Source organism: Oryza sativa, chromosome 1 (assembly GCF_034140825.1).
Source record: "Oryza sativa Japonica Group chromosome 1, ASM3414082v1".
NCBI classification, from domain to species: Eukaryota; Viridiplantae; Streptophyta; class Magnoliopsida; order Poales; family Poaceae; genus Oryza; species Oryza sativa.
The window spans coordinates 29633186-29651992 of NC_089035.1; the positions used below are offsets into that span (position 1 = coordinate 29633186).

At 43.9% G+C, this 18807-nt stretch overlaps 2 protein-coding genes across 3 annotated transcripts; one reads left to right on the plus strand and one right to left on the minus strand.

Annotated features, from left to right (window-relative positions):
• On the plus strand, window positions 1-3196 carry LOC4326929 (cytochrome P450 711A1). Its single transcript, XM_015786786.3, has 5 exons — window positions 1-290; window positions 576-728; window positions 1250-2057; window positions 2154-2249; window positions 2743-3196. Exons 1-5 carry the CDS (start codon window positions 67-69, stop codon window positions 3010-3012), a joined length of 1551 nt encoding a protein of 516 aa, XP_015642272.1. The 5' UTR covers window positions 1-66; the 3' UTR covers window positions 3013-3196.
• A 2558-nt stretch (window positions 3197-5754) lies between these two features.
• LOC4326930 (probable methyltransferase TCM_000336) lies at window positions 5755-8612 on the minus strand. 2 transcript variants are annotated; one of them, XM_015779224.3, is made up of 5 exons: window positions 8370-8612; window positions 7264-7408; window positions 6743-7156; window positions 6387-6659; window positions 5755-6301 (listed from the first exon to the last, which is right to left on the minus strand). In XM_015779224.3, exons 2-5 carry the CDS (start codon window positions 7378-7380, stop codon window positions 5966-5968), a joined length of 1140 nt encoding a protein of 379 aa, XP_015634710.1. In that variant the 5' UTR covers window positions 7381-7408; window positions 8370-8612; the 3' UTR covers window positions 5755-5965. The 2 variants fall into 2 exon arrangements, with proteins under 2 accessions (XP_015634710.1, XP_066165105.1); XM_066309008.1 differs by lacking the exon at window positions 8370-8612 and adding an exon at window positions 7501-7635.
• Between the last annotated feature and the right edge of the window lie 10195 nt (window positions 8613-18807).

Here is an 18807-nt window from a genome sequence, read left to right on the forward strand (position 1 = left end):
CAACAGTGCGATAAATGATAGCAAGGCAAGAGGGAGGCAAGGCAGGGTGAGAGTGAGATCGCTGAGATGGACATCAGCGAGGTGCTGGGCGCAACGGCGGAGTGGGCGGTCACCTTGGTGGCCATGGCTGTGGGTCTCCTGGTGGTGGCCTACTTGTACGAGCCGTACCGGAAGGTTTGGCACGTGCCGGGTCCCGTGCCTCTGCCGCTCATCGGCCACCTCCACCTGCTCGCCATGCACGGGCCGGATGTGTTCTCCGTTCTCGCTAGGAAGCACGGTCCTGTCTTCAGGTGACTGCCTCCTCTGCTCGCAGATTCAGTTCTTCTAATTTGTTTTGCGTGGAGAGCATAGCTTAGGATAACAGTACCAACCAGTTAACTGGAATTCAATTTAGAGTAAACTACATTCATGATGCATAAATTTATGATGTGGATGCAAATATGTGTAATAAATTGCAAAGTACTCTTCGGTGAAAAACTTATCTAGTCTGTGCAAACCTAGATTAAAACAACACACCCAGTGTGAACCTAGATCAAAGTTCATACACATAGCACAATTATTCAATTTACTTGCAGATTTCACATGGGAAGGCAACCACTGATCATTGTGGCGGATGCGGAGCTGTGCAAGGAAGTGGGCGTGAAGAAATTCAAGAGCATTCCAAATCGAAGCATGCCCTCCCCCATTGCCAATTCTCCTATCCATAAGAAAGGGTTGTTCTTCATAAGGTAGCATCGAGAGTGGATTCTAAACTCTAAGAGGGGACATTACTCCGTGGTTTACATGTCATCCAAATAGTTATGAAAAAATTGAAAAGATTTAAGAAGATAGATCATTGCACAACACATGCAAGTTAAAATTCAATTTCTACGAGTTGCAGCAGAAAAAGCAAATTAAACTTTCTAGTTAACGTATATTCGCAGTTAAATTTATTTTTTCATTACATCTTGTATAAGTTAAATGTGATCTTGCATGTTTGTAAAGTGATTTATCACATATTAATCTATCTTATTGATTTTTTTCTAAGTTTTTCATAATTATTTAGATAACATGTAAACAATAAAGGATTGTCTCCTCCATAGTTTAGAGTTTCCCAGGTAATATCAAGTATCAACTAGCTGGCTAGCAGCAGAGACTAGCTATTTCCCATAAAATTTGGCCGAATTTCATTGAATATTATGCTAGTTGTGTCGAAAAAATTGATTTGGGTTAAATTAAAGGAAACAACATCATGGCTGCTGCACCGCAGGGGACCGAGGTGGACGTCGATGAGAAATATGATCATCTCCATCTACCAGCCGTCGCACCTGGCCAGCCTGATCCCCACCATGGAGTCGTGCATTCAGCGTGCGTCCAAGAACCTCGACGGCCAGAAGGAGATCACCTTCTCCGATCTCTCTCTCAGCCTCGCCACCGACGTGATCGGCCTCGCGGCGTTCGGCACGGACTTCGGCCTGTCAAAGCTGCCAGTCACACCTGACGACAGCAACATAGACAAGATCGCCGCTGATACCAGCGTGGAGGCTAAGGCATCGTCGGAGTTCATCAAGATGCACATGCACGCGACCACATCTCTCAAGATGGACCTGTCCGGATCGCTCTCCATACTCGTCGGTATGCTCCTACCGTTCCTCCAAGAGCCGTTCCGGCAAGTGCTCAAGAGGATTCCCGGCATGGGGGACTACAAGATCGACCGGGTCAACCGCGCGCTGAAAACACATATGGACAGCATCGTCGCCGAGAGGGAGGCGGCAATGGAGCACGATCTTGCGGCGTCGCAGCAGCGCAAGGACTTCCTGTCCGTCGTGCTCACGGCGAGGGAGTCTAACAAGTCATCGAGGGAGCTGCTCACGCCGGACTACATCAGCGCGCTCACCTACGAGCACCTCCTCGCCGGGTCGACCACGACGGCGTTCACCCTCTCCACGGTGCTCTACCTCGTCGCGAAGCACCCGGAGGTGGAGGAGAAGTTGCTCAAGGAGATTGACGCGTTCGGCCCCCGCTACTGCGTGCCGATGGCCGACGATCTGCAGACCAAGTTCCCGTACCTTGATCAGGTATGTGTTGCGTATATTTTCTTGTGTGTTCATGGGTTCGTGAGACCAATTTTTTTTTTTCTAACCACTGCACTTTTCACCTGGTTATGAATGCAGGTTGTGAAGGAATCGATGAGATTCTACATTATGTCGCCATTGCTAGCCAGGGAAACACTTGAACAAGTCGAAATTGGAGGATATGTCCTCCCAAAGGTACTAGATCCAACGATCTATATATAAGTACATCAAGGAGATGCTCCGGTGCTTCCTACTAATAATATTATACTATCTGTAGAAATGATTTCAACGGTTCGTTATTAATAGTAAATTAGTAATGATTTACTAATATAATGATTGGAGGTAACTTTGTTATTTATGCTTGACTAGATTGATCTATGGTCATCAATTGCACTGGCATTGTTTATATTCCATCGATAAAAGCTAAAAAAAGAAAAAAAAAGGTTTAATCACTGCTAAATGACAATTATGCCCCTTCTCACCTATTTTTTTTATAATAATACCCCTCCATGTTTATACTGTTGTTAATTGGGTGGTAATATAAATAGATATAAGCCATTCGATCAAATAAAATTAATGATTCAAATTATTTTCTACTACCAGTAGATAGCACTGTAGTGGGATTCATTCATTAAAGAGCAAAGTCTATGTAGGAATATAATGGATTACAAATGCATTTGTTTTTCAGGGAACGTGGGTGTGGTTGGCACCAGGAGTGCTAGCGAAGGATCCTAAGAACTTCCCGGAGCCAGAAATATTCCGGCCGGAACGGTTCGACCCCAATGGCGAGGAGGAGAGGAGGAGGCACCCGTACGCGTTCATCCCGTTCGGGATAGGACCAAGGGTGTGCATCGGCCAGAAGTTCTCCATCCAGGAGATCAAACTGTCAATGATCCACCTCTACCGCCATTACGTGTTCCGGCACTCGCCTAGCATGGAGTCCCCTCTCGAGTTCTAGTTCGCGATCATCTGTGACTTCAAGTATGGCGTCAAGCTTCAGGCCATCAAGAGGCACCATGCGTAGGCACATCAGAACTATTAGTTACTACTTTTGTCCTAAATATAACCATCTATAATTAAATATGACATATTCTAATATTATAAATTACCAATTTTAGAATGAAGAGAATATCAATTATTCACTTGGATGTCAGGTGAATTCATGTCACCGTGCATGTCTACCTCACCATCGCGGCCTAGAATTGTTCCACCAGTCCGAAGCCCAATATAGGCATACGACCAGCTACGTTTAATGGGGAATAAGTCCACTTTACGCATCTTTCTGACGGATTTAAATCATATTTATGAACTGCAATACGGAAAATCTTGATCCCCAACTTACAAAACCTGGTTAAATTAGGTCTCATGGCAGTATGAAACTATAGATGGCCGGTTTCACTGACGTGATGAATTAACTGCAGTCAACATGGGACCCACATGTCAGGCTCTTGCCTTCTTCCTCTAACATGCTTCTCTCCTCTCTTCCCATATCTCTCCACATCTCCTCTTGGCGGTGGGCGGCGGGGAATGAGCAAGCGCAGGCCGTGACCGACTCGAGAGTAGGGAGGGGAAGGCCGAGGCGCCCCTCCCCCACGAGCTCGAGCTCAAGATACGCAGCTACCGTAGGTGGAGAGAGAAGGTGACAACCATGCTAGGTTCAGAGCAAGGCAACAATCGTGGTGGCAATGATCACGAGCTTCTTAAACCGGCACGCTTGCTTCAGCATCACAACCATGCCTCCCCAGTGAAGCGCGAGCAACTATCCTAACACACAGAGCACTTACTCATTGTGGATCACCGCTCTCGTAGCGCTTCATTTCGTGCTCCACGATGCAACGCGATCACCAAGCCATGGGGAAGGCGCGGTGACCCATTCTCATACCTTGATGGATCTCAGCGACGATGGCCATGAGGGAGGCGCTATAGCAAAGCCACCCAAACAGGAGGCCAAAGCATCACTCACTACTGATACGATCGAGCTAGAGGCCAAGGCCACCCGAAGCCTCCCAATCACCCTGCCCATGGTGAAACCATGGAGTCCACTGATTGTGCTCCTCCTACTGCCATGATGTGATCGTCAGCTCTTGCTTCGGCAACCACAGGTTCACTGCCACCATCGCCCTCGGCAGCGGTTGCGAGTAAGGACAGCGTCAGCCATATTGTGACATCCTGGCCCAATTAGGATGAGGCATGTATGACCCATGAGAGCTGTGTGTGCATGTTTAGTACCACCTTGCTAGTTTAGTAAGGGTGAAACCAACTTATAAGGCATCTTCCCTCCAACCATATCTCACTCCCGGGTTAACCTTTTTACACAAAACGAAGACGAAAGTATAAGTGGAGTGGTATGTGTAAGTGGGCCCGCCCGTCGGATGGACTGGCTACGCGGTTCTGGAGGGAGGGTTGTTACACATATTCTAGCCGCAGTGACCCTCTCCACACCGATGGCGGCTCCCCGAGCTCCACCCTTGACGGCGGTCGCCCCCTCGCTCCATCCCCTCTCCACTGCGCCATCTCCTCCTCCAACCTCCCACGTAGGGCTCGTCGGTAAGGATATGAGCCACCGCCATCTTGCTCCTCTCTCGCCAGCCACCGCCCACCGCCCCTCTCCTCACCGGCGAGCTCTTGGGGGAGAGAGAGGTTGAGGTCGAGGGATGAGAAGAGAGGGTAGTTGGGGAAGAGGTGCAAGCTCACTTACATGTGGGCCCTATATGTTTTTTTATTTTCTTTTCACTGACTTTCTTTCGCTGACTAGTATGTCATGCCAGTGAAACCAGCCCTCAATACTGCTATAGGACCTAATTTAACCCGGTTTTGTAAGTTAGGGGTTAAGATTTCCAACTCAACAAAAAGTGAGGGATATAAATGGACTTATTCCTTAATGGGCCTCACATACAAAAACAAAGGGTTTGTTCAGTTCATTGCAAAAAAGACCTTACCATTTGTTGAAAAGGCAAAATTTGGTGATGCTAAAATTTTAGCAAAGATCAAGCTGTGAAGATGGAGTTTAGGGCCTGTTCACTTTGATGTCATTTTCAACCTTACCAAATTTTGATAAAGTTGCTAAAAAAGTGGCTACATTTAGTTTGCTACCAAATTTTGGTAACTATATAAGAAATCATGCCAAAATTTTGGCATAGTTACCAAAATTTTGGTAATGACAAATTTTGATAGGGTTTTTTTTGGCATCAAAGTGAACAGGCCTTTAGTTTGACACCTCAACAATTTTTGATATAGTTATATGAGTAGAAGTTTCTAGAATCCCAAATGTTGGTAGGGATTGGCAAGGTTGTGATGGTAAAGTGTCATTTAGTTTATTGCCTTACCAAAATTTGGCCAAAATTTGACAATGCCAAAATTTAGTATGGTTGATTTTAGCAACAAACTGAACAAGCCCTAATGCCTCCTTAAGCCCATCTCATCCCACGATGGTCGAAATTTGTTGCCCTTGTTTGCTCTTGCCAGCCCATTACAAGGCCTCATGTTCAGTTGTTTTCACATTTGTGACATTAATTTTGAGGGAAAGTATAAAAAGCGTTAAAAAATTTGCGAGAAAAAAATGTTTTTTCTTTTTACGAAACCAAAAAAAAGTCGCAAAACTTTATTAGCGTTCGTATGAATGTGTAGCTAGCTATAAACCACAAAATCAGTAGTATTGCTGGATATTGAATTACTGATGATAAAGGGGAGTAGCGGACGATTTATGGCATTTCAACACACTTGTTAATCCACTTTCCATTAATTTCTTTCCATCCTACCAGTTAAGTACACATGGAATTTGTTAATATCATCAGTTACTCAATACAACAACTAAACACCACATGGTCACACATTAGAATTCAGAAACATGGGGTCAAACTATAAACTGGTACAAATCGCTCTGGTCAGTCGTCACAGCTTTGTGGTTTGTGTCACAACCTGGTGAGGACGACCCCAATCTGGACGCTCTTCACCTCCTCCCTCTCCATGGACGCGGTGACGAGCTCGGTGTACTTGGCGAAGAGCGCGTCGACGATCTCCGGGCCGAAGTGGTGGCTGAGCATGGACTCCTGGATGGCCCTGATCGCCATCGACACCGTCCTGCCGTCCCTCCTCGCGTCGCCGCTGCTGCTCAGGTTGATCTCGTACGTCTGCACGTAGTCCATCCTGAACGATCCCTCCCGCCTCACCTCCTCCTCGATCTCCCCTATCGACGGCGCGTAGAACGGCACGTTGTACGCGTCCACCTTGTCCTCCTCGACCAGCCCCTGCACCCACCCATTGCATTGCCGTCAGGTTCAGATTATCAGTTCAGAGTTCTGAATACTGATGAGTATCAGGCTATCTGCTCACCTGTGCGACCAGGGAGGCGAACGACTCCGAGAGGAGCTCCCAGAGGAAGGTGGTACGCCTGTCGATATAGCCGTCGGCCTGCCTGCCGAGCATGGCGAGGACCATCCGGCCGCCGGAGAAGACCTCCGCCGCGCGCGACTTGAGGAACAGGCTGAAGTCTCTCTGAAACTGCCTCAGGTAGGCCACTGGCACGGCCAGGGGGCTCGTGCTTGATATGTACATCTTTCCCTTGTTGATCGGCCTGTTCATCTCGTCAAGAAGCCCAGAAGGAACCTGAAGTATTTAGAAAATTTCCCACTTAAACACCGGTTAATCGTTAGATCAAACAATGCAACAGTGTCAGAGGAGTTAAGTACCTGGGAGAGCCAGTGCAGGCTGGAGCAGGAGCAGACGAAGTGAACGCTCTTGGCCGGGAAGAGCCTGCCGTAGAAGGAGCCCGGGACGCCGGAGAGGAACACCATGGGGCGGCCCCACTCGTCGGACTTGGCGGCGGCCTTGAGACGGTCGGTGAACTCCGGCAGGCTGAAGAAGATGGTGTTGAAGTCGTTGGTCGGGAGGTCGTTGAGGAGCACCGAGAACTCCGGCGGCGGCCGCGACGACCGGCAGCAGATGCGGCCGATGCTCCCGATGATGTCCTCCGCCAGGCACAGCGCGTTCGGCCCCGACGAGCACCCGAGGTCGGCGACGGCGAACCTCTCCGGCATCTGCGACAGGTACACGTCCGCCGCCGAGTTGGTGATGAGGCTCTTCAGCGTGTCCATGCCCCTCCTCTGCAAGAATGGCCACGCCATGGCTCAGAGCCAGAACTCGGAAAAAAATGCATGCACGGATCAAAAAGAATCAATGGCCATGAGCGGCAAGGAAGCAAGGTGCTCGCCTGAAGCGACGAGTTCTGCGCGTAGCTGGTCTCGCCGAGGCCTTCCTTCATGTGGAGGACGGTCTCCACGTTCATGAACGGCAGCTTGTCGGAGCAGTGGAGCAACGAGGACGCCATTGCCTCCAAGAATTCGAAGTCCCTGTCCCTGTGATCACGCAATGCAGTGCGTACATGTTCAGGACTCTGCTTTTGTACACCCATTTCGCACAAGATATTAAAAAAAAATACAGTATCTACCTAGGCCACTCGTGCAGAGAACTGTAGAACGTAGCAAGCTACTGACGAACAATTGCTACACGCGATGTGCAAAAGAGATTCTTCAGAATAATGTTTGTTTTCTGAACAAAAATTCTTCAGAATAATGTGATAGTAATATGGGCATCTAAGTTTAGGCCGCTTTATGCAAACAAGGCGCGATTTGTCTAACTCGGATCTCCTTTTTGGCTCAGTTTGGTGTGACCGACCGAGCAACCGGGTTTCAGATAAAGTACAATTCTGTCAGTCTCTTCAAGGACATATGGGCTCGGATTCGATATTATCATATCACGTACGGCGAAAGATTGACTCCCGGGAGGGAGAAAAAACACAACGTGAAAGTGCGTGAAATGCTACAGGAGATAAAAGCTGGCGTAAAACCATTGGTCCAAACTTTTTCTTCCCACCCAAAAAAAAATGAAGGAAAAAAAAACTTTGAGTCATGCATGCAACATGACCTTTGTGCTTAATTGATACCCTGTCTACTATGGCTCCTAAACACAACTGCAAGTTGCAAACGATCTGCTTCACACTTGAGAGAGCATGGAAAATCCATGTTTGAACAGGCAAAACAGATGCAGTAAGATTTTTACAAGTGAAAGATGGAAGGTTCCTGATGCAATGGGTGCAATTGGAAATGAGTAGGTAACACAACACAGGCTGCTGCTTGGCCTAACTAAACAGACGCATAAGCTAGCTAGCAGTGATCATCCTCTTGATTCTTGAAAGCTACATGTGCACTAGTGACTTTATACAAGTGATGGCGAAGAAGACAATGCCATTCGCATGATAGTATGCGAACTGCCATTTCGGAGCCGAAATTAACCAGCCATTTGAGGGAAAATACATACCTAAGGGTTTCAGACAGGATATCTGCCGGCCCGGGCTCCCCACCCAAGCAGCCCACTAGTTAGCTAGCAGAGAAGAAACCTTGGCCTCTGCCTTGGCATCTGCAGTGCTCGCTCCTCGGGGTATTTATAGGCAGGCCAACGGAATCAGAATCGCTGGCTCGATCATGTGGCTCCAGCCATTGGCAAGCGTCTCCTCCCAACTTGCACGAACTGTGCACGCACGCACACACATAAGAGGAACATGGCTGCTAGGTCGGGGGAGAGAGAGAGAGATAAATATCAGCTGGCTCGCATTGCCTATATGTCCCTATGAACTTACGATGATTTGCTAGTAAGATATTGTCATCGTTATTATATCATATGATACGATACGTGCATATGGAATGGACGGGTTGGGTGCGATACGCTGCACGCAGCTGGTGTCACGGCGCATCCATTCGTCTCGTGCCCCTTTTTTTTTTCCCCTTTTGTTTTGTGGGAATACGTGGTGGCGTATCGCGGCCGGACAGGTAGAAATCGGAGGACCATAAGCTTAAGGTGGAGCCGCGTGCGTTAGCGCGGGGTAGTGGAGCGAGCTTTTTTTTTTTCTCTCGGCTTTTTTCTCCCGTTCTCCGTGCTGAATCCGGAATCCCACACCTACAGCGCAGCGGCGGGGGGGAGAGGGGGGAGGGGGGGGGGGGTCCCTGGTCCCCTGCCTCCGGTCGTACCCCGCGCGGTGGCCGGTGCTTTTTCTCTGCTTTGCCTTTTCCTCCTCCCCTGCAAATCGGCTGGTCACACGAGAGCAGAGCACCCAAACCACACGAGTGTGGTGCTGTGCGAGTGCAGGGGCATGCAGGCAGCTGCTGTCAAGTTGCGTGACGGCTGACGTCTCAAAGTTCATGCACTCCTCGAAAGGGAAGTGACTGTTGTTGCTGACTGCCTACGATGCTTAGGGCATGCACAGTGTGATGACCCGGCAAGTGCCCCCAGCCCGGTGCCACGTCAAGAGCCTCTATAGTACAAGAGTGAGCAGTACTATACATATACATAAGGTACTACAGATGACCGACCTGCATCCATCTGTGTCGCAGCACGATCCTAAATGAAACCATGCCCCCACAGAGCCACTTGTGCCTGTAGAGGACACTCGCGCCTCGTCAAGGCGAGGGTGGGGGGCACGTCTCGCGCTGGTGTTAACTGGCTCTCTGTTGTCCTGCATGTGGTCCCCCCCCCCTACCCCCAACCCCCTCACATGGAGCTCGAGCAAGAATGTGGTAGTGGCGCGGCAAGATCTCGAGCAGGGAGGTGACCATGGTGATGATGGCTAAGAGGGACGTACCAGGAAGATGGTGAGGACAAGGAAGAACATGACAGCGATGATGACCTCGAGCTTGCCAATCCCAAGTCTTCGCCTCACTCGCGTTGCCGGGAGCTCGTCGCCGGCAATGGCTGCCCTGATTTGCATCTTTTCGATTTGTTCGTCGTTGTCTCGATCTTCTCATCGTCTACCATTTGTGCCCGCCTTGATCTACTCGTCAGCACCCCACTTGTCAGCGTCCTGTCAACACCTTGATCTGCTCATCGTCAGCTTGCTTCGCCCCAACCCTACTCAAAATCGAAGACAATGGCCGACAGAGCTGAATCGGGGTTCGTCACCGAATCTTGGTTGTTAGCTACTCTACAATCTACTCCCTCTATTTCTAGATACATGGCATAAAGACTTTTATCCTATTGAGCAAAGTTTAAGGACAAAGTAAAATATTCTCTTTCAGTTGTCTCGTTTATCAAATTGTAAATTTTTGAATTGCCTGAATTCCCTACATAAATATCTGATTAGCTGACAATGCTTGGATCTATTTTTTATTTTTTTTCTCGAATGCAATGTTTGGATTTATGTGTATTGGAATCAGTGTTCCATAAATGTTTATACAGTACATAAATTTAACTCTCATAAATACTTATATTTGAGGACAAATGAAGTAAAAGCCTAAAACCATTTAACCCTGGTTTGTCCTTCCATTTTGTTGTTTTGCTTGTAAAACATGAACAGATGATGTGAGTTGGCCGTTTCTCTTGCAGTGAATACTTTTTGTAACGAATCGGCGAGTCGTCAATTTCATTTAATAGAGAAGAAGAAAACTGTACATATCAAAAAAGAAAGGAAAAAAATGTACAGCCTCAAGACCTTTGGTCCAAGCTAACTAAAATGTAAGCATTGCACCGAGCTTTTTCACACCCGTCAGGACCCACGTTTTGGTCTCCTCCTTGATTTTGGCCAGAAGACTGGGCGCCAAGAGCTCCTTATGTGGGAAGGTCCTACGATTCCTTTCGTTTCATATCTCTCAGGCAATTAGCAGTGTTAGTGTGTGTAGTGCCTTTCTTTGGTGCTTCTTTTATGCTTGAAGTATTCTCTCACCACTCTAGCACTATCGATGCTTGCTGCCACTGGGTAGGGTCTAGCTGACCGTATGTTGTCCAATCCGCTAGAGCCGCCTAAGTTCTTGTGTATATGCACCCTGCAAGGAGGTGGAGGGCCATCTCCTGGGTCTGTCAACGTAGGGGGCAGATAGAGCCATTTGGCTATCCTCAAGTTGCCAACCTGTCTGAGGTCTAGACTTTATTTTGGATGGCCAGCCTGGTGTAGTTTGCACTTATGCGGTGCCCAGGCTGGTCATTCCTGGGCAATCTCATCCCAGCCTGGTGAAGTTTCAAATCAGAGACGTAAAGAAACATATGGCAAACACCATCTATATAACTGTTCTGTACTCTATAAAAAGTAGTGATGGTGGTAAGTGGTGATGAATTGGACACCATCCCCATCACTAACACTCTATCCTTTTAAAATGAAGAAATGGCATGTAGAGTCAGAGAATCCGCATGTCAGCTATCCCTACTACCTACTCTCTAATTATTATGGGAAGAAAAAAGACTGAGGAGCTAGATGGCTTACATATTTGTAACAAATATAAAGATGTAAACGCAAAATAATGATGGGTTGATGATACATTTTATTAATTAAAATTTCATTGCAACGGACGAGCAATATGCTAACGTAGAAAGCAGGAGACATTTCCTGCGACCCGGCTAAAAAGAGAAAGCAGGAGAACTACACACTAACTGTTCACGAGTTAGCTGGAGTTGTCATAGTTCCAGTCATTTTCAGGCAAGAATTATCTTTACGCTCGCGCGAACTTTATTCTTGAAGAAGCAAATAAACACATAATTTCATATACTGATACACAAGAAAGCCTAAACCCTTTACATTAGGTAGGCTTTATGTTAATCACACAGTGAAAATCTGTGGACTAACATCATATCAGGAAAAGTAAATTCTGAGAACCAACAAGAATCTTGTCTGCACTTATGAAAAGCAAGGACAAACAATGTAAAAAATACTATAACTTGGCTAGCTTTTACAGTTGAAGTTTAGCAAAGGCATTTACACAAGTACTGACATAGACTAGACAAAAGAAATTCCAGACATATAGGCTTAGCTAAATAGCTAATAGGCATCTTCCTTTTGTATTTCAGGTAAAGCAGAACAAGCAAAATGCGAATTCTGGCCTAGCAAATGCGTTACAACGGCCACATACATTACTGCAAGTGTCTAATGCCCTTTAATTTGACAACACATTTTAAATTCTAGATATGGCCGATATATTCCACAATTTTTGTCTCTAGATACAATATTTAAGGTATCAATGCATAACACTTTGTCCACTCAGGACACTGCGTATGACCTCTGAAAGTTGCAAAGTGTCAGCTACTCAGCTTACCAAGCTGAAAACAAGACCGGTTTTACTCATCTTTTCCTTTTTTTAAAGCACAAAGTACAACTGCTTTATTCCCTTGAAATGGGGAAAATTTACAGTAGTTCAGAAGGCACTGCTGCATATAAGAGATGCAGTTGACAACACTTAATCAGATTATCTTGAAAACATATAAGAAAATAACATCGCACTTGCTTGCAATAGAGAAGAAACATTGAAGATTTTGTTGACATAAACTTTCATTGGCCAGTTAACTCAAAAAATCACAGCACCTCGTTATGTTATGTGCTCTGCGATTCTGAGAACAAGATTGTCAAGACTGAAAGCAAGCCCCTTTTTTTTTGCGGGGAAAAGCAAGCCCTTTGATAGTCCAGCCTTTTTCTTTAGAAATTTTATGGTTGTTGAGGAAGTACCTAAATTTTATATTAGAAATTTTGGTATCTGAAAGTACCAAGTTTTATAACATTTCTGTACCTTCTTAAAAATGATAATATTACCCTTTCCGAGAGCAAATATCTACATTCAAACTGTCGGCATTATTTGTTTTGTCGAATTGTCGTTATTAGTGCCGATTTTTTTCTTCTAAACTCGCATGAAGATGATAGCGTGTGAATGCAAATTGGTAGGCGTCATTGTAAACAACCCGGCCGACTAATAGGAATCGGTTCGGTGCAGGTAATATATTAGTACCAAGTTGGCACGAAAAAGCAGATACTGAAATGGTAGGAACTGTACGCGAAGCATATGCTGGTGCTGGTGATAGAAGAGGTGGTGGTTCTTTTTGGATTCTCATTGAGGCCTTTCCCCTGTAGTGGCGCATGGTAGGGCTCAGGGTCAATTGGGCCGGTGTGGTTGTTTGTAGTGTTCACCAGGTGAAAAGCTTCTTCGTTAGCTAGGTAGCCATTGCATGCGCACTATATATGCCTAGTACTGTACTGATCAGTGTTATAACATGATTGCCATTTGAAAAGCGTCATTCATGCTTACTCTGTTCTAAAATATAGGTATTTCCAGGTTGTTTCTATTTAGTTATCTCAGTGGTCAAATTTTGAATTTTAGTTTGCTTAAATAACCCCTTTCCAAACACCTGATTAGCTATAATTTTTTGTGCATTGAAATCAGAGAAGAACACTTGTATTGTGATAAAAAAATAAATTCTAAACATATTTATATTTTGAAACGAATGAATTATAGTATGGAAATGCAGTAGCAGCAAGTAGCTAAGCTGCTCTACTCCAAGCTTCTTTTTGACACTAGCATAGCGACCCTTCAGGCTAGCCGCTCTGATAGAGTTGCGTGAATCTGGTTAGTCATCGATGAGGCGAGGGCCCTGGTTTTTGTAGTTTCCACACATTCATTCTGTTGGCTCACAATCGCAGAGAATATTAAGACTTTATGCTCGTGCACAGTATAATATGTATGTAGCTTATATAGGGCATTCGGTCCATCGTCTTTTACAGTTCTCTGATGTAACGGACGAATACATGCTGTTGCAAGGAATAAGGTAAGGTAGGGGAAATTCTGAGAATAAAGTGTCACTCTCTAGAGAGGCTTATTTTCTAAGGCACAAAAGAGATGCATATGACTTAGGCCGCGTTCTAAACTGAGTTTGAGCTGAGCTAATCTCTCATTGAACATTAGCATGTTTCTCAAACTGCTAAACTATATATTTTATGCTAAAACGGTATATAAAAAAGTTTCTCTAAAAAATCAAATAAATCAATTTTTAAAGTATACAATAGATAATAATTAATTAATTATTACTACCTCCGTTTTTTAATAGATGACGCCGTTGACTTTTTTTCACATGTTTGATCATTCGTCTTATTCAAAAAATTTACTTAATTATAATTTATTTTGTTATGAGTTGTTTTATCACTTATAGTATTTTAAGTGTGATTTATATCTTATATATTTGTATAAAATTTTTGAATAAGACGAATGGTTAAATATGTGAGAAAAAGTTAATGGCGTCATCTATTAAAAAACTAAAGGATTATATGCTAATGACTTAGGAGTACATCGCTTTTCATGCAGCTAACTAGCTAATCCTAACAGCTATATAGAACGCACCCTAAACAGCCTTTTGGAACAACTAGTTTCTTGTTCTCTGTTAGCACTTCTTAAACTTTGAAATAGTATGTTTCGTGTAAAAAATTTCTATAAAAAAGTTTCTTGAAAAACAAATAAATTATTTTATAAGATTACAATAATTACTTAATTTATCATGTGCTGAGGCTTGTATCGTTTCACCTGCCGTCGAAAATTTTAGCCTAAACACTTAAACGAACTTAGCCTTACCAATACAACACATCCACTACAGCATATACACCTCCAGACTCCTGTGCACGGGAAAGGGTCGTTTCACTTAACGTGCACGCATATAACTCTATGTCGCGTTCAAACTAATTGTTTCACAAGAGTATCTACGAGATAAAACCCAATTACCTACCCACGCCCCAACACAAACACAAACTCGATCATCTGACTATATATTCGGCTTTTCTATAAATATATTTATGCAAATATATAAACATACCAGGGATATAATAGTATTGTTTTCACTTTCATTAGCTAAGTGAATAAATGTTATTTGTTGAAGTTTGAGAAAAAAAGACATCATACATTAAAAACAGAACTAGTATTAAATTATAAATGATGAGGAGATTTTTGTTTATGTTTAGCTAGCTTCTCAAATAACCATAGAAACATAGAGAAACCAATAAATTAATTAGTTTTTTAAAGTGAAGTGGGGAAAGGAAAGTGAAGAGAGTTTTTTTAGACTGTTCGGATTGTTGTTGTTTTTTTTTAGGAAGTAGGCCCGGGGAAGTAAGAACAAGTTTAATAGTACAGTCCACTACTAGCTACAAATTAGCTATAGCCAATATAATAACTAATTTATACAATAGTTGCTTACTATACTATTAATAACTGGTCCCACCTGTCATACACACATTACGTTTTTGGAGTCCGTGCTGCAGCTGACTACAGATCTGTAGCCCACTGCTCTTCTTTCTCTTCATTTATCTCTTTAAAATATATTTGTAGCCAGCTTATAGCCTGCTATTGCTCTAATTGACAAAAAAAAATGCAATAGTTTGTCCAAGTACATTCACCCTTATGTGGATACCAATTCATCATTGAAGCTACACCGAATTTTGCATATTTTGTAAATTGGGAGCAATACATTCCTAAATTCATTTTTTATGTTATTCCTGACGTCATGAAACTCTACAGGTATAGCTTTGCATCCTACGGGCTCTTCTACAGGGTTATAGGCGTTTGCCACTTGAAAAGAATCGGAATATAAGATTTCAGTTGTTTTGTGACCCTTTGTTCAGTTAAGTTGGACCATCAATACAACCACCGAATTTACAACGTCACTCCACTAAATCCTAAAACAAGACATAGATCAGCTTCGGTGCCATTGTCCGTCGCCAGAATCTGAATCTAGGGGGGGCATCCCTGATTCAGTCCTCAGTGTTGTGAATATGCAGTGTCGCATTCCAGCTTGGGTCTTCGCAGTCTCTTCACTGCATTGTCGTCGAACAGAAGTAAGTGGCTACAGCCAAGGGCACTATAAATGGATGGTTTTTAGTATGTATCTCTTTTTCCTTAGTATGTCACGTTAATTCCCAAGTTGGCAAGAAATTTGCAAGATGCACCAATAATAGCCGTTGAAACTTTGTTGTTTGACCACAAAAGGCCAGCCTAAGCAAACGAAAACAGGAATGGTTATAAAAAAACAATACTATGTGAGTATGTGTATATGTATATCACGATTAAAAACAATATAGTCAATTACCGAGGATGATTATTAGGTCGAAAGGCATATCTTTCAATAGAAACACATATTCCCTCCGTACTCGTAAAGGAAGTCATTTTGGACAGCGACATGGTCTTCAAAACACAACTTTGATTTTTTTTTCTATAAAAATATTTATTGAAAAGTGATATATGTATACTTTTATGAAAGTATTTTTCAAGACAAATCTATTCATATAATTTTTACATTTTCAAACTCAACAACTTGAGAGTTATTCATGATTTATATTATCAAGGTTTGACTTAAACATTGTCCTAAATGACTTCCTTTACGAGTACGGAGGGAGCAAAAGGGTAAATATCCTCTATGTTGAATGTGTGTCTTGTGCTACCGCATAAAAATTCTGAGCATCGGTTGTCGAGCGGGCCCCATCAAATCATGCCGGCTAACACAAGCCGACATGGAGGAGGATCCATGTCATTCTTCATTTAATGTTTGTAGACTTGAGGTTTGTACGCACCGGGAACTCTGTCCTGGGCGCTGCGCCTCCCGTCATCTTGATGGGACAGGGCATACCTACTGCACTCCGCCTGAGACCCGAGCGGACCGCACGTGGCTTTGCCACCGTCCCGTCCGTCGGTCAAGATTCGGTCAAGCGAGCGGCAGGCCACATTTAATGTGGCGAGGCACGCTCGTTCTGCCCGCTTCGCCCGCACTAAATGCGATTAGGTGGGCGTGGAGGGGGCGTCCACGAATCGTCTTTGCATGGTGGCCATGTGGTGACCAGCCCGAGGGTTCGGGGCCGACCCCTCAGGTTAGGTACGGACGGCTTCCACTCGTTCACAGGCGCGACCCCTCGGGGTGAGTGCCACGTGGATGCCAAGGGCGACTCCTCCCTTGTAAGTTCGGTACTCCCGGTAACCCCGGGCACATATCACCGACAACCGTCTTATCTTTTAAGACACCAAATTTATATATACCTATATACTTATAAAAAAATACGTAAGGCTTCCGTTTAGGTTTTTGTTAGTCGTCGTTCGTCACTCCGACTCTATCCGCATCACGTTCCATCCTCACATAATTCTTTTGTGTGTAGCCAACACCCTTGTCGACAGCCAATACGAAACAGATACTCCCACCGTCATATTTTAAGTGTAGCTGTTGGTTTCTCTGCTTAATGTTTGACCGTCCATCTTATTTAAAAAATATAAAAAATTAAAAAAATAAGTCACTAATAAAAAACTACTAATTATGAAAAATTTTAAATAAGACGAATGATCAAACGTTAAATATAGAAGCTCATAGCTGCACTTAAAAATACGATAGAGAGAGTACAAAATAGGATCAGATTCTGGTTCCAAACCAGGACTGTGGGCTATTTCCATGGATTCTGCTTTGTTGATCGAGCCCACGAGGACTAGACCCACCACGGTCCCCGTTTGGAAACTAAAAGGCTGATGAGAGGAGAAAAAAATGGGGAAGAAACGCAATCAAAGCAAAGATTTATTTACTAAGTACAGTCCCAACCCTCCACCTAAAATAGTTTCTATGGCATTAACTATATTACCATGTAGAACTTTTAGTTTATGTGGCACTATATTAATTAAGAGAGAGAGTGAAGAGAGGAAGAAACTGGGTCTCATGTAAGACCCAGCTTCAACACAAGAACCTATGCACTAAACACTATCAAGTTTTGCATTGGAAAAGAGTAGTGTCTTCATAATAGATGAAGAATTAATATGATTGATAGAAAAGAGAGATGATGTATTTATTAATGGCCCACTTTAAGAAATCATGGGTTGTGGAGTGTGGTTTCTATTGTGATGTCTTATTGATATGGCACCATAGACACTGCTTATAGACACTATGGGTTGGGACTGCCCTAATGAGTAACAAATCCATACACCTGCAGTCTCCTCTGCCACATCTTTTGACCTCCTAATCCACCTTCTATCCGTATTCCAGGCCAGCATTCTACCACATTAGATTGAGTGATTAGGTAGAGAAGAAAAGTGAAGAAAGACGATGAGCCACCCCTAAATCAAGAGGCAACCTCCACATAAATTTCAAGAAAAGTGTGAGAGCATTAGAGATATTGGTATTTGTGTACTAGAGATGATATATTGTATGGATTGTCTCTTACTTTCTTCGTTTCACAATGTAAGTCATTCTAACATTTCTCACATTCATATTGATGCTAATGAATCTAGATAGATATATATATGTCTAGATTCATTAGCATCAATATAAATGTAAAAAATGTTAAAATGACTTACATTGTAAAACGGAGGGAGCAGTTCATGAGTAAATAAAATAGATAAATTTGAAGGTAATGGTCATATCTACCATAGCACTTACCATTAGTCTCTTCCTTCACTACCATGCAGTCCATGCTCACTGAGACAGGAGAAAAAATGATAATTTTTGGGGATTAGAGCGCGGAGGAGGGAAGTGAAAGGATAATGACACCACGCTAGACATGGCCAATCGCCACTGATGGAATTATCGCGGATGACACGAACAGTCACTCTGCCAAATCACCAACACCTCTCTTGCTCGGTCCAAAGGAGTCAGAGGACGGTTTAGAGGTTAGACTGGGGGATAATTTGTCTAAAGTCACTAGCTATTATGACTGATCAAATGGATCTGATGGCTCTCAGCGCACCGATGCCGACTCGGGCTATCACCTGCCACTGGGAGTGCTCGTAGCATGTGAATGAGAGAGATGGGCCACGCTCATGTGTGTAAACAAGCTGGCTCGTTTTCACGGCACATATTTTCAATTACGAGCCGTTTTCTTCATTTCCCAGCCATGTTAAATTGGTTTTTTATTTATTAAATTAGTTTTAGCACTCTTTGAGTCATTAAAAATTACTGAAAATCGAAATAAAATTTAAGGCTAAATTTAGTTAAATATTTTTTA